The 14,793-nt window shown below is 44.2% G+C and overlaps 1 protein-coding gene across 2 annotated transcripts in view; it reads left to right on the top strand.

Annotated features, from left to right (window-relative positions):
* The window catches only part of LOC144491419 (LIM and senescent cell antigen-like-containing domain protein 2), a 249,554-nt gene extending 234,767 nt beyond the window's left edge, over positions 1–14,787 (top strand). For both annotated transcript variants that reach the window (XM_078209216.1, XM_078209217.1), the window contains 3 exons: positions 2,574–2,622; positions 10,465–10,540; positions 13,517–14,787. In XM_078209216.1, coding sequence (XP_078065342.1) covers positions 2,574–2,622; positions 10,465–10,540; positions 13,517–13,631 — 240 coding nt within the window. In that variant the 3' untranslated portion in view covers positions 13,632–14,787. The remainder of the gene's footprint in view (positions 1–2,573; positions 2,623–10,464; positions 10,541–13,516) is intronic.
* Positions 14,788–14,793: the final 6 nt, after the last annotated feature.

Genomic DNA, 14,793 nt, shown 5'->3' with positions numbered 1-14,793 from the left:
TTTGGAAGAACTAATGTAGGGGGGAGTTATACAATAAATGGCAGAGCCATCAAGAGTATAGAAACACAGAGGGACCTAGGTGTGCAAGTCCACAAATCCTTGAAGGTGGCAGCACAGGTGGAGAAGGTGGTGAAGAAAGCATATGGTATGCTTGCCTTTATAGGACGGGGTATAGAGTATAAAAGTTGGGGTCTGATGATGCAGCTGTATAGAACGCTGGTTAGGCCACATTTGGAGTACTGCATCCAGTTCTGGTTGCCACACTACCAGAAGGACGTGGAGGCTTTAGAGAGAGTGCAGAGAAGGTTTACCAGGATGTTGCCTGGTATGGAGGGTCTTAGCTATGAGGAAAGATTGGGTAAACTGGGCTTGTTCTCCCTGGAAAGACGGAGAATGAGGGGAGACCTAATAGAGGTGTACAAAATTATGAAGGGCATAGATAGGGTGAACAGTGGGAAGCTTTTTCCCAGGTCGGAGGTGACGATCACGAGGGGTCACGGGCTCAAGGTGAGAGGGGCGAGGTACAACTCAGATATCAGAGGGACGTTTTTTACACAGAGAGTGGTGGGGGCCTGGAATGCGCTGCCAAGTAGGGTGGTGGAGGCAGACACGCTGGCATCGTTTAAGACTTACCTGGATAGTCACATGAGCAGTCTGGGAATGGAGGGATACGAACGAATCGTCTAGTTGGACCAATGAACGGCACAGGCTTGGAGGGCCGAAGGGCCTGTTTCCAGTGCTGTACTGTTCTTTGTTCTTTGTATTACTCAGTGTAATATTACTCACTGCAATATCCACTTTGGAAGGAATAATAGTAAAATGGACTATTATTTAAATGGCGAAAAATTACAACATGCTACTGTGCAGAGGGACCTGGGGGTCCTTGTGCATGAATCGCAAAAACTCAGTTTGCAAGTGCAGCAGGTGATCAAGAAGGCAAATGAAATGTTGGCCTTTATCGCGAAGGGGATGGAGTATAAAAGCAGGGAGGTCTTGCTGCAACTGTACAAGGTACTGGTGAGGCCGCAACTAGAGTACTGTGTGCAATTTTGGTCCCCTTATTTGCGAAAGGATATATTGGCCTTGGAGGGGGTACAGAGAATGTTCACCAGGTTGATACCGGAGATGAGGGGGTTAGCTTATGAGGAGAGATTGAGTAGATTAGGCCTGTACTCGTTGGAGTTTAGAAGGCTGAGGGGAGATCTTATAGAGACATATAAGATAATGAAGGGGCTAGACAGGGTAGAGGCAGAGAGATTCTTTCCACTTAGAAAGGAAACAAGAACTAGAGGGCACAGCCTCAAAATAAGTGGGAGTCAGTTTAGAACAGAGTTGAGGAGGAACTTCTTCTCTCAGAGGGTAGTGAATCTCTGGAATTCTCTGCCCATTGAAGCAGTGGAGGCTACCTCGTTAAATATGTTTAAGTCACAGGTAGATAGATTTCTGATCAATAAGGGAATTAAGATTTTTGGGGAGTGGGCGGGTAAGTGGAACTAAACCACTATCAGATCAGCCATGATCTTAATGAATGGCGGGGCAGGCTCGAGGGGCTAGATGGCCTACTCCTGCTCCTATTTCTTATGTTCTTATTACTCAGTATAATATTGCTCAGTGTAATATTACTCACTGTAATATGAATCACTGTAAAGATACTCAGTGTAATATTACTCAGTGTAATATTACTCAGTGTAATATTGCTCATTGTAATGTTACTCACTGTAATGTTACTCTGTAATATTACTCACTGTAATGTTAGTGTAATATTACTCACTGTAATATTACTCTGCGTAATGTTACTCAGTATATTGTTACTTAGTGTAATATTATTCAGAATAATGTTACTCAGTGTAATATTATTCGTTGTAATGTTAATCAGTATAACGTTATTCAGTGTAATGTTACTCAATGTGACTCGGTATAATGTTACTCACTGTAAGATTACTCAATATAATGTTACTCAGTGCAATATCATTCAGTGCAGTGTAACTGAGTGTAATATTACTGAATGTAATATCACTCGGTGTAATGTTACTCAGTGTAATGTTACACACTGTAACATTGCTCAGAATAATGTTACTCAATGTGATATTAATCACTATAATATTCGCAATATAATGTCACGCAGTGTAATGTTACTCAGTTAATATTAGTCAGTGAGGTATTACTGTAATATTGCTCAGCATAATGTTACTCAGTGTAATATTATTCAGTGTAATGATACTCAGTGTAATGATACTCAGTGTAATGATACTCAGTGTAATATTACTCACTATAATATTACTCACAATAATGTTACTCAGTGTAATATTACTCAGTGTATTGTTACTCATGGTAATGTTACTCTCTCTAATATTACTCACTGTAATGTTACTCTGTTTAATATTACTCAGTGTAATGTTCCTCATTGTACTTTACTCACTGTAATGTTACTCATGTTACTTAGTGTAATGTTTCACTGTTATTCAGTAAAATTACTCACTGGAATACTGTTTGTGCTGATGTTTTTAATATTGAGTCTCCAGAGTCATGTAAGTTTCTAGGATTCTCATCCGCTCTCTGTTTTATTTCTGCAGCTGTTTGGAGATGTTTGCTATCATTGTAACCATGTGATTGAGGGAGATGGTAAGTGCACCTTTGTGAATTGTCATGTTGATCCATCTGTTGACCCACATAGATAATAATTCGGTTGAACATGTTGTCTCAGTTTAATAAGTCAAGTAATCATTTCATTATGATTGCAGTTCACATTCCTGACTGTTCCCATTCCCTTCTTTGTTTCTTTATATTCCTTCATGGGATGTGGGTGTCGCTGCCATTTTATGCACTAATGTGTGATGATTGCATCAGGCAAGACTTTGGCCCCTCACTCAGGGAAGTCCCACCTTGGAGAGCTATCGGCCAATCTGATTTGCTGACAGTGCTCCAGTCTACCCAGCAACAAGTCTGAAGTGGTCCGAAGAGGAACAGCATGGAGCTGCTTCCCAGGACCATGAAAGAATTGGAGGGTCACATGGAAGGGTGATTGGGGTTTCTGAGGGTAGACCGGGGCTCAAGGAGGGAGGGAGGTCTGGCGGTCACACTGGGCCTCAAGGGGAAAGTGCACCAATTAGAAGGGGGCTTCTGAATGAACCCCCTAAACCTGCCCACTCCCCCCTCCTGGGAATGATGTCTCTTTATTGCCAAATTTCCCCCACAGATCTTCAATCTGCCCGCCAGCCTATAATTTGAGGCTGGGCAGGAAACTTCAGTAAGAAGTCTCACAACACCAGGTTAAAGTCTAACAGGTTTATTTGGAATCTCAAGCTTTTGGAGCGCTACTCCTTCATCAGGTGAATGAGCAACGCTCTGAAAGCTCGTGATTCCAAATAAACTTTGGAACTTTGGACTTTAACCTGATGTTGTGAGACTTCTTACTGTGCACAGCCCAGTCCAAAGCTGGCATTTCCACATTAAGAAAACTTCAAGGCTGTAACATTTACAATTCTCCAGTTCTCTGGCACCTCCCCTGTATCCGAGGAAGAGTGGAAGATTCTGGCCGGATCCTTTGCAATTTCCACCCTTTCCTCCCTCAGCATTCCAGGATGATTCCCATCCACACAGGGTGATTTATCTACTTAAGCTACTGCTAGACTTTCTAATGAAGACCTTTTGCCTCCTCAACCTTGCATCTCAACCTGAGATGTGGTGATCCTCAGGTTAAAACACCACCAGTCAACTACCCCCCCCCCCACCCCCCCACCCCCCTCCCCCCTCAAAGGAGAGCGCAGTCGATGGTCATCTGGGACTATGATGAATTTACTTTCTAATCCCTTTCTAAATGCTTTAAGTCCAATATGACTCTTCTTTAGAACTGGTTTGAGTTCCGGAGAAGAGTCATACTTTGCTTGAAACTTTAACTCTGGGTGGAATTTTCCTGTCTTGCCTGCCGTGGGAATCGTAGCGGGCAGGACAGAAAAGTTGGCAGACCATTTAAAGGTCCATTAACCTCGGGTGGGAATTTCTGGTCTTGGGGCACGCACGTCCAGAAAATCCCATCCTCTGTTCTTCTCTCCACAGATGCTGACGGACCTGCTGAGTTTTTCCAGCATTTTCTGTTTTTATTTCAGATCTCCAGCAGCCGCAGTATTTTGAGACTGTCAGTTTATCCAGTTTTATAATGAGTTACAAAGTTGAAATCTTACATTTTAACAGCCTGGCGCTGAATCTTTTACAGTGGGAACCTGTACTCGAAATTCACCCGGGGGTCAGTACATTTAATTGAACATGTTTCTACACCAACTCAATTCTCAATACTGAGACTGGGAAAAAGTGCCGCTAAAGCAAGGACAGAATCTGCACTGTTGGTCAAACTCAAACGTTCTTGGAGTCATAGTCATTTATGCATAGAAGGAGGCCATTTGGCCCATCAAATCCATGCGCTAGCTTCTGTAGAACAAACCAGTCGGTCCCCATTCTCCACCTCTATTCCTGTAGTTCTACAGGTCTATTACTCACAAGTGTCGATCCAACTGCCTTTTGAAGTCATTGCTTGTCTACTTCCCTCCAAGACAGTAAGTTCTAGATCATACTCACTCCCTATGTTCCTCCTCACAACACTGCATGGGAACATCACCATCTGGAAGTTACCCTTCAAGCCGCTCATGTCCTGATTTGGAAAGATATCGCCATTTCTATACTGTCGCTGGGTCAAAATCCTGGAACTCCCAAACAGCATTGTGGGTGTACCTACACCTCAGGGACTGCAGCGGTTCAGGAAGGCGGCTCACCACCACCTTTTCAAGTGCAATTTAGAAGCAGCAATAAGTGGTTGCGTACATGTTCTGAAGAAATTTGAAAAAGTCAATTTAATTTAAATTGGTTTTAACTTAATTTTAATATGTCTGCTCAATCGTGTACCATTGTTGAGTGCTGGGCTTTTGTGGCTGAGTTAATATCTGGCCAAAGAATGAGAGTGGTAAAAGCTAAAGGGGGCTTTACCTGAGGATGGGTATAATTTGATAAGAGGCCACGCACAACTGTCAAGTAGTCATAGATACATTAACAGAGGTATGGTAGTTTTGTGCTTGTGTTCCTAGACTGGAAATCTAGAGCACTAGCCTAATAAACTAGTGGCAGCGAATTCAAATCTCATCACAACTCAGTTGGTTGTACTCTTGCCTCTGAGTCTGAAGGTCGTGGGTTCAAGTCTCGCTGCAGGGACCTCAGCACCATGTGTAGCTCGGCACTGAGGGAGTGTTATACTCTCTGAAGATTCTCAAATGGGTGCAACAGATCCCAATTCTAAGAAGAGCGGCGAGCTCTCCCAGCCCATCTATTACTTTATTCATTTGTGGTATATGGGCATCGCTGGCTGACCATAAGACATAGGAGCGGAAGTAAGGCCATTCGGCCCATCGAGTCCACTCCACCATTCAATCATGGTTGATTTCAACTCCATTTACCCGCTCTCTCCCCATAGCCCTTAATTCCTCGAGAAATCAAGAATTTATCAATTTCTGTCTTGAAGACGCTCAACGTCTCGGCCTCCACAGCCCTCTGTGGCAATGAATTCCACAGACCCACCACTCTCTGGCTGAAGAAATTTCTCCTCATCTCTGTTCTAAAGTGACTCCCTTTTATTCTAAGGCTGTGCCCCCGCGTCCTAGTCTCCCCTGTTAATGGAAACAACTTCCCTACGTCCATCCTATCTAAGCCGTTCATTATCTTGTAAGTCTCTATCAGATCTCCCCTCAACCTCCTAAACTCCAATGAATATAATCCCACGATCCTCAGACGTTCATCGTATGTCAGGCCTACCATTCCTGGGATCATCCGTGTGAATCTCCGCTGGACCCGCTCCAGTGCCAGTATGTCCTTCCTGAGGTTTGGGGCCCAAAATTGCTCACAGTACTCCAAATGGGGCCTAACCAGTGCTTTATAAAGCCTCAGAAGTACATCCCTGCTTTTGTATTCCAAGCCTCTTGAGATAAATGACAACATTACATTTGCTTTCTTAATTACGGACTCAACCTGCAAGTTTACCTTTAGAGAATCCTGGACTAGGACTCCCAAGTCCCTTTGCACTTTAGCATTATGAATTTTGTCACCGTTTAGAAAATAGTCCATGCCTCTATTCTTTTTTCCAAAGTGCACGACCTCGCACTTGCCCACATTGAATTTCATCAGCCACTTCTTGGACCACTCTCCTAAACTGTCTAAATCTTTCTGCAGCCTCCCCACCTCCTCAATACTACCTGCCCCTCCACCTATCTTTGTATCATCGGCAAACTTGGCCAGAATGCTCCCAGTCCCGTCATCTAGATCGTTAATATATAAAGAGAACAGCTGTGGCCCCAACACTGAACCCTGCGGGACACCACTTGTCACCGGTTGCCATTCTGAGAAAGAACCTTTTATCCCAACTCTCTGGCCAGCATTTATTGCCCATCCCTAGTTGCCTGAGGGCAGTTGAAGGTCAACCACATTGCTGTGGGTCTGGAGTCACATGTAGGCCAGACCAGGTAAGGATGACAGACTTCCTTCCCTAAAGGACATTAGTGAACCAGATGGGTTTTTCCGAAAATCGGCAATGGTTTCATGGTCATCAGTAGATGCTTAATTTCAGATACTTTTTATTAAATTCAAATTCCATTATCTGCCGTGGCGGGATTCGAACTTGGGTCCCCAGAACATTAGTTGAATTTCTGGATTAATAGTCTAGTGATAATACCACTAGGCCATCATCTCCCCATCACTTGACCAATATTTACTCCTCAGCCAACAGCTAGTTAACTGCTCAGAATCATGTGGCTGTTTCTGGGATCTTGAGACACACAAATTGGCTGTTGCATTTCCTACATTACAACACGGACACTTCAAGAATACCTCACCACACACAAAGCCAGCTTTGAGGTGTCCTGATATCGTTAAAGGTGTCACACGCTGTTTCTTCTTTCTTACGGCAGTTTGACAATTTGAAATGAGTTTGAAGAAATCTGGAATAGATACTGGTGCCAATAAAAGTGACAATGAGGCTGTCAAATTGTCGTTAAAAATAAACTCCTGCCCGCTCATTAATGCCCGAAAGAGAAGGAAAGCTGATCTTGCCAAGCACAGCCTATATGTGACTCCAGCCTCACACCGTGCTGCCTCTTTCCTGCCCATTGAAGTGATCTATTACATATCGAAGTGTGCTCGAATCATAGAATACTTAGTGCCGAAGGAGGCCTTTTGGCCCATCGAGCCTGCACCGACAACAATCACATCCTATCCCCGTAACCCCACATATTTACCCGACTAATCCCCCTGACACTAAGGAGTAATTTAGCATGGCCAATCAACCTAACATCTTTGGACTGTGGGAGGAAACCGCAGCACCCGGAGGAAACCCACGCAGACATGGAGAGAATGTACCAACTCCACACAGATAGAGACCCAAGCCGGGAATCGAGCCCGGGTCCCTGGCGCTGTGAGGCAGCAATGCTAACCACTGTGCCACCGTGCCGCCCCTAATAAGAAACAACAGCAAAGGACTCGTCCAGAATGTGAATCCTGGACCTTTCACAGGCTCTCCAAATAATGAGAATCATACTTCCAGACCAACGAGTCACAAATGATAAATTGTAAAAAGGCTGTTCAGTCAGCGAAGAGCAATCCGTTCCATTTTTAAAAACAGAAACAGCACAAGGATTTTGACCTGCTACAAAGACCATGTTGCTGCCAAAATAACACTAAACAGCTTGAACTATACAGAACCTTCTGTTCAAGTACAGCACAACCAGGGGCTCTCCCAACCCGCCTACATCACATACTAACACACAAGGACCAGTCTTACTAAAGAAGCTCAGGACAACTGCTGGAAGTTGCATTTCATCAGACAGAGATACGGTATTTGGTCCCCAAAGTCCTGCAGGTCCCACCGCACCATGAAACTTCACAAACCTCTCCCATTTATCAGGAGCCATAGGTCCATGCCCACCCCGACACCCTCCCCTTGAGGTTTGCAACATCCTTCGACACTTTCATATCAGCTTGCCGCCTTCCACCACTCCTCCAGATGCCTCCACCCATGCCACTGCCACTGCCACCCCTCTTTAAAAAAGAAATGCTTTTCTACTTGAAGCAGACAGATCAGGCCTAACATAATGTAGAATTTTCATGCTCTCTTTTAAAAATTCAAAAATGTATTTATTTATTAGTCACAAATAGGCTAACATTAACACTGCAATGAAGTTACTGAAAATCCCCTAGTTGCCACACTCCGGCACTGTTCGGGTACACTGGGGTTAATTTAACATGGTCAATGCACTTAACCAGCATGTCTTTCAGACTGTGGGAGGAAACCGGAGCACCCGGAGGAAACCCACGCAGACACGGGGAGAATGTACAAACTCCACACAGACAGTGACCCAAGCCGAGAATCGAACCCGGGTCCTTGGCGCTGTGAGGCAGCAGTGCTAACCACTGTGCCACCGTGCGAAAGTACAATTGCAGTGCCAGTCCACAAGATGTCTCAAGCCTTTCTGCTACTCACCGGGTGATCGATAGTCATTTCCAGTTTGTAGTATGCATGAAAACCACGAGGACTCTCAGACTGTCTTAAAATAGCAACACTTGCCTGCTCAGATTTGTTGCTCTCTTCATAAATAGTCAGAATATTAAATGCTTTCATTTTTAAATCCCTGTAACAATACTAAAAAAGTGGCTCATCTTTGTGATTACCGAAATGAGGTTAGGGCCTTGATACCACCAAGTTATGATGCACATTAGCGGTGTGAATGGGAGCAGAATGTTTGAAAGGGACATTGAGAAATAAAGTGCACAGGCAAAACTTAAAGTTCAATGTGGACCTAAGATGGGTCAGAGTATGGCGAGAAGCTAGGAACTGTGGAGGTGCAGAGAGATTTAAGAGTTCACATAGACAAGTCAATAAAAGCTAGTGGACAAGTCCATACATAATCAGCCATAGTCCTCGATGGACTGTCATCATCCTTCCCTGTTTAGAGAGAGAGGGAGAGAAGCGGTTATAGCTTGAGGGTACCACAATTGACAGCCACAAAGAATAATTTAAAAGATTGTAAGGTCCATTCATTCCTCAGAATAGACGGAGACAGCACTGATACATTGAATTTCTTTTATTGGGCATTATTTAAAATTAACACATTACAGAAAGCAAAAAAACTGAGACAGAGAAAGAGAGAGAGTGAGAGAGGTACTGGCAAAAGCCAGTATTGAAAACAGACTTGACCCAAACTGAAAACATAGGGCTGAATACAGAATTATAAGTTTTCTGTTATCTCATATTGAAGTTGTTTGATACAGGCTGTCTCTAACTTTCAAAAACAATTTGCAGCTGTAGTCATGAAAAGCTTTGTTTTGGCTTATAAGAAAGCCTATTTCTGCTAGCATTGTAATTTCAAAGAATGTAGTCAATTTTCAAGCTAATCCCAGCATGCCTGCTGAGTTTAAAATGTGGTCAAGTTAACTTTAAAAGCTTAGCATTTAAATGTAATTGCATAGGCAGAAATATCTTGAAATGAAGTCTTTGTATTAATGAAGCAAACTGTACACAGGATCCACAACAAACTCTAATGAAATGTTAGCCTTTATTTGAAAGTGAATGGAATAAAAATGGATGGAAGTTGTGTTACGGTTAGACATGTGGAGCATTGTGTCCTCGGGAAGGATATTGTAATCATGGAAGAGGGGGTGGGAGGGAGGAGGAGGTGTGGTGGTCCCGCCGTATAGATTTACCAGAATGAAAGCAGGGCCACAAGGATTAAATTATGAGGAGAGGTTGCGTTGTCTGGGCTTGCATTCTCTCAAGTGTGGAAGATGAAGAGGTGATCGGATTGTTGAAGGTGATTATAAGAGTTGATCGGGTCAATTGGAGAAATTATTTCCTCTGGTTGGAGAATCCTGAACAAGGAGGTGTCATCTTAAAGGCTGTTCAAGGGCAATGTCGGGGGGAGCTTCTCCCCACAGACTAGTGGAAATCTGAAACTCTCTCCCGCACAAAACAGCCGTTGGCCCAGGGTCCGTTGAAAATGTCAAAACTGAGATTGATAGATTTAAATTGGGTAAGTTATGGTTTTCAGAACCAAGTGGGTAGATGGAGCTAAAATACAGGTCAGCCTTAATGTAATTGAATGGTCGAACAAGCTTGAGGGGCTGAATGGCCTCCTCCATGTTCCAAAGCCACTATTCTGTACCAAATATTGAACATCAGACAATAAGCAGCAAATAATGAAATGATTTGCTAGGATAGATGGGGAGAGAGAGAGAGAGAGAGTAAGACAGTGATGTCTACATGTCAAGATTGAATAATTACTTTAAGGAAATCGTAGAGAATTGCATTGACCTGACTGAATTTAGGCTGTGGTAGGGAAGGCCAGGCCTTGTCCTCCTCACAGCTAAAGAAGGCAATGTCATTGTGGTGTGGGAGACTTGAAAAGTGAAGGTAACAATGTCCATTTTATGTTCCAGTGGTCTCGGCTCTGAACAAGACCTGGTGCGTTCACTGCTTTGCCTGTTCCACCTGCAACACCAAGCTCACCCTGAAGTAAGTGTCTGGCTCCATCATTGCTCCCATTGATTGGTAGACCTATCAGCCTGCTCCGCACTCATAAACTCACCTTCTCATTGGAGACAAATAATCCAATCATGGAAATTGGGCTGATTGTAAAAACACTGGTGCTTCCTCCAGTAGGTCACAATAATGGAAATGGTGGAAATTGAGGAGGATAAATAGGAGCAGGGAAGTAACTGAAACAGGGAATAAAAGGCTACCAAAGGAAGATTGAAGGGTTACTGAAGGAGGGAAGGAAGGGCAATATGGAAGGTTATGATTTATCCAGTCATATCCAGAGAATCCATTGCAATGGTTCCTCTTCCATGTTACTTCTTTGTCCCTCTAGGGCTACCCTAGGCCTTCTCCTACTTTTCATCTACATCCTGCCTCTCAACTACACCACTCAAAGGGCAGTGAAATTTAAATTTAAAATTTGCCTCCTTGTTTTATAAATCCCTCCACTGCCTTACCCTTGCCTGTCATCTCCTCCCACCCTACAAGCCTCCCAGATTTTGCATTATTTCAATTCTGGCCACTTTGATTTCCTTCATCCGACCATGATTATGTGTTCAGCCACCTAGGCAATAGACTCGGGAATTCCTTCGGGAGGTAATTGAGATAGGGTTGAGGGAGCAGGAAATAGGTGTCATGGACAAGATGAGCTGGATAGGGAATGAGGGGAAACAGGGGAGAAACTAGAGAAAGGTGTGAATTCAGGGCCTGGGTGGGGGGAGGAGGCGATTTGGAGAAAAGTTGCCCACATGGACCAGTGGGAGAGATGTGGCAGATTTTTCATCTAATTGAAGAAGACATCCATGAGGTCCTTGCGTTTCTTGTTGGAGGTAAGGGTGGAGCGGAGAGGGGAGATGGGGTCAAGAAGATGGTCTGCAGTAGAGAAAAGAAACCAGGAGAATTTGGATGACTCTGGAATAGTGAGTGGTTGTGACAGACGAGATCAGTGTTTTATGCAGTGCAATCAGATCTGGCGGTGAATGTCTAAACCAATTATCCAACATATCCTTTCAACTCTGAGACTCTCAGATTTAATGGAACAGAGATGAGACCATACCAAAGGGAATGGCCAGGGTGAGTGTGTAATGGTATTACTGTGGATTCAGACAGTGAGGGTGAAGGTGAGGGGGTGATTGTGTACATCAGTAGCTGCTGAATAGCATTGCTGAATACAGGGTTCAAAACCAGAGAGTTGGGAGTTTGAAAGTGTAGTTGCAAGTTGCAAGGGTAGGGAGTGAGAGTTTAAATTGGGGAGGGGGAGAGAGTGAGGGTTTAAACTGGGGAGGGGAGAGAGTGAGGGTTTAAACTGGGGAAAGGAGAGAGTGAGGGTTTAAACTGGGGAGGGGAGAGAGTGAGGGTTTAAACTGGGGAGGGGAAGAGAGTGAGAGTTTAAACTGGGGAAAGGAGAGAATGAGGGTTTAAACTGGGAGGGGAGAGAGTGAGGGTTTAAACTGGGGAAAGGAGAGAGTGAGGGTTTAAACTGGGGAGGGGAGAGAGTGAGGGTTTAAACTGGGGAGGGGAAGAGAGTGAGAGTTTAAACTGGGGAAAGGAGAGAATGAGGGTTTAAACTGGGGAGGGGGAGAGAGTGAGGGTTTAAACTGGGGAGGGGGAGAGAGTGAGGGTTTAAACTGGGGAAAGGAGAGAGTGAGGGTTTAAACTGGGGAGGGGGAGAGAGTGAGGGTTTAAACTGGGGAAAGGAGAGAGTGAGGGTTTAAACTGGGGAGGGGGAGAGAGTGAGGGTTTAAACTGGGGAAAGGAGAGAGTGAGGGTTTAAACTGGGGAGGGGAAGAGAGTGAGAGTTTAAACTGGGGAGGGGGAGAAAGTGAGAGTTTAAACTGGGGAGGGGAGAGAGTGAGGGTTTAAACTGGGGAAAGGAGAGAGTGAGAGTTTAAACTGGGGAAAGGAGAGAGTGAGAGTTTAAACTGGGGAGGGGGAGAGAGTGAGAGTTTAAACTGGGGAGGGGGAGAGAGTGAGGTTTTAAACTTGGGAAGAGCAGGGGAGAAAGTGGCAGCATGAATTGGATCTATATCCTTTAGAGAGGGCATTAGCTGGTCTGGTCTACATGTAATTGACTAAGTGCCCTCTGTTCTAGCTACACACTCAGTTGTATACAAGGATAACTGGCAATGAGCAAGTCATGCTGGCATTGTCAGCAAAGCCCACATCCTGAGAATGAATTGACCATCAAGGTATATGATCAGGATATAACTAACTGGACTTGTCTCTGGGTCTGTGGTGGTTTTTGTGGTTTCTGAGTCCTGACAGGCTCGGACACTGATGATTGAAGGTATGAATCCAGTTCCTTTCACTTGTCAGGAGATACCTCTTCACTGCACTGTCGAACAATTTCACTTCAATTCTCTCCACTCTGAGCAACTTTATTATACATAAACAACAAGACTCGCAGAGTCATGAGTCACTGTGGCAAAGAAGGAGGCCGCTCAGCCAGTTGTGTCCATGATGGCTCTCTGTAGAGTCATCCAGTCAGTCCCATTTCACTCACTCTATCCCTGTCTCACTGCAAGTTTATTTCCCACAAACTCCCAGCCAATTTCCTGTTGAAGTCATTAATCCTGTCTGTTTGCACCTCTCCCAGAAGCAACGGTTTCCAGTTCATTACCACCCACAGTGTCAAAATGTTCTCCTTCGGATTCACCCTGTATCCATTCCCAAAATCTTAAATCAGTGTCCCCCTAGTCCATATACCATCAACTAATGGGAATAACTTTTGACCTTATCTACACCAGTCATGATCTCATACAACTTGATCAAATCTCCTTTGTTTCAAGGATAACAGCCCCAGCTTCTCCAACCGAACCTTCTAATTAAAATTCCTCTCATCCCTGAAACCAAAGACTCTGAGTTGTCATTTCATTTTGAACAGAGCTGTGTCCTATTCTGAGATTCTGGATTTCAGCTTTTCGCAACTGAGGCTCTTGTGTCTTTTTGGTACAGGAATAAATTTGTGGAGTTTGAGATGAAGCCTGTGTGCAAGAGATGCTACGAGAGGTTCCCCCTGGAACTGAAGAAACGACTAAAGAAAATGTCAGAGAAGAGTGGTCGCAAGTAAAGCTTGCAGCAGAGCAGCTGACTGATCCCCCTGTTCCAGTCTGTTTTACCTGGTTGCTCTGCACTATTCGCTAGGCCATTCCACACTCTGGAAAGCAAATGGTTAATGTGGGAGACTGATGTGGATGTTTGATTGAAACTAACACCTTATGATCATTATAATCCTATTTCATATATATATATATATATATATATAAATATATACGTACATGTGGTATGTTGGAGGGATAGTGCAAGTTAAGTGTTCAAATATTTCCTTTCTGATGATAGAATCCAGGTTTGAGTCTATTTCAAACTGAAGAGAAAATTCCCAGCCCAGTCTGTAAGGATCAAAATTCAAATCCGCCACCATTCTTTGTAATGGCGCAGTCTCCGAACATGTGATAAATCCAGAGCTTCTGTCTGATCTGCACTGATAACCCGACCTCTCTCTCTCCCCATAACTCGACCTTTCGCTCCATAACCCAACCTCCCTCTCTCTATCACCCGACCCCTCTCTCTCTCCCCATAACCCCACCTTTCTCTCTCTCTTTCCCCATAACCCGATCTCTCTCTCTCTCTCCCCATAAGCCAGCCTCTCTCCCTCTCTCCATAACCCAACCTCTCTCTCTCTCTTTCTCCAAAACCTGACCTCTTTCTCTCTCGATAACCCGACCCCTCTCTTTCTCTCTCTCTCTCTCTCCATAACCCGACCACTCTCTCTCTCTCTCCATAACCCAACTTCGCTCTCTTTCCCCATAACCTAACCTTTCTGTCTCTCTCTCTCTCCATAACCTGACCTTCCTCCACAAAGGACCCAGTGACACAACAACTCACATTTATGTAGCATCATAGTGAAAGGTTCCATATTTATTTGCTTTCCAGTATTAGCAATATTTAGCTTTGTTTTATTTAATTGATAGCCTGTGCTCATTTACATCGTATTTTAAATTTAGTGAGTGTCGGAGGAACAGGAAAGGAAGATTTTGGAGGGAGGTTGTGGGTGGGACTAAATGCAGAAGGTGTTAACTCTGATACATAATTGATGTTATATCTAAGCTAGAAATACTTGATGGGATGCTTTACCATGCGTCAAATCCAGGCTACACGTGAGCTGGGCTGCAGAATTGGGCAAAGTAGATGGAGCCGTGCTTTTCATACACTCTCTTTGGAGCACTTAGCCT

This window comes from Mustelus asterias, chromosome 3 (assembly GCF_964213995.1).
Source record: "Mustelus asterias chromosome 3, sMusAst1.hap1.1, whole genome shotgun sequence".
Lineage (NCBI taxonomy): Eukaryota > Metazoa > Chordata > Chondrichthyes > Carcharhiniformes > Triakidae > Mustelus > Mustelus asterias.
This window is presented reverse-complemented; position numbering and strand designations above follow the sequence as displayed.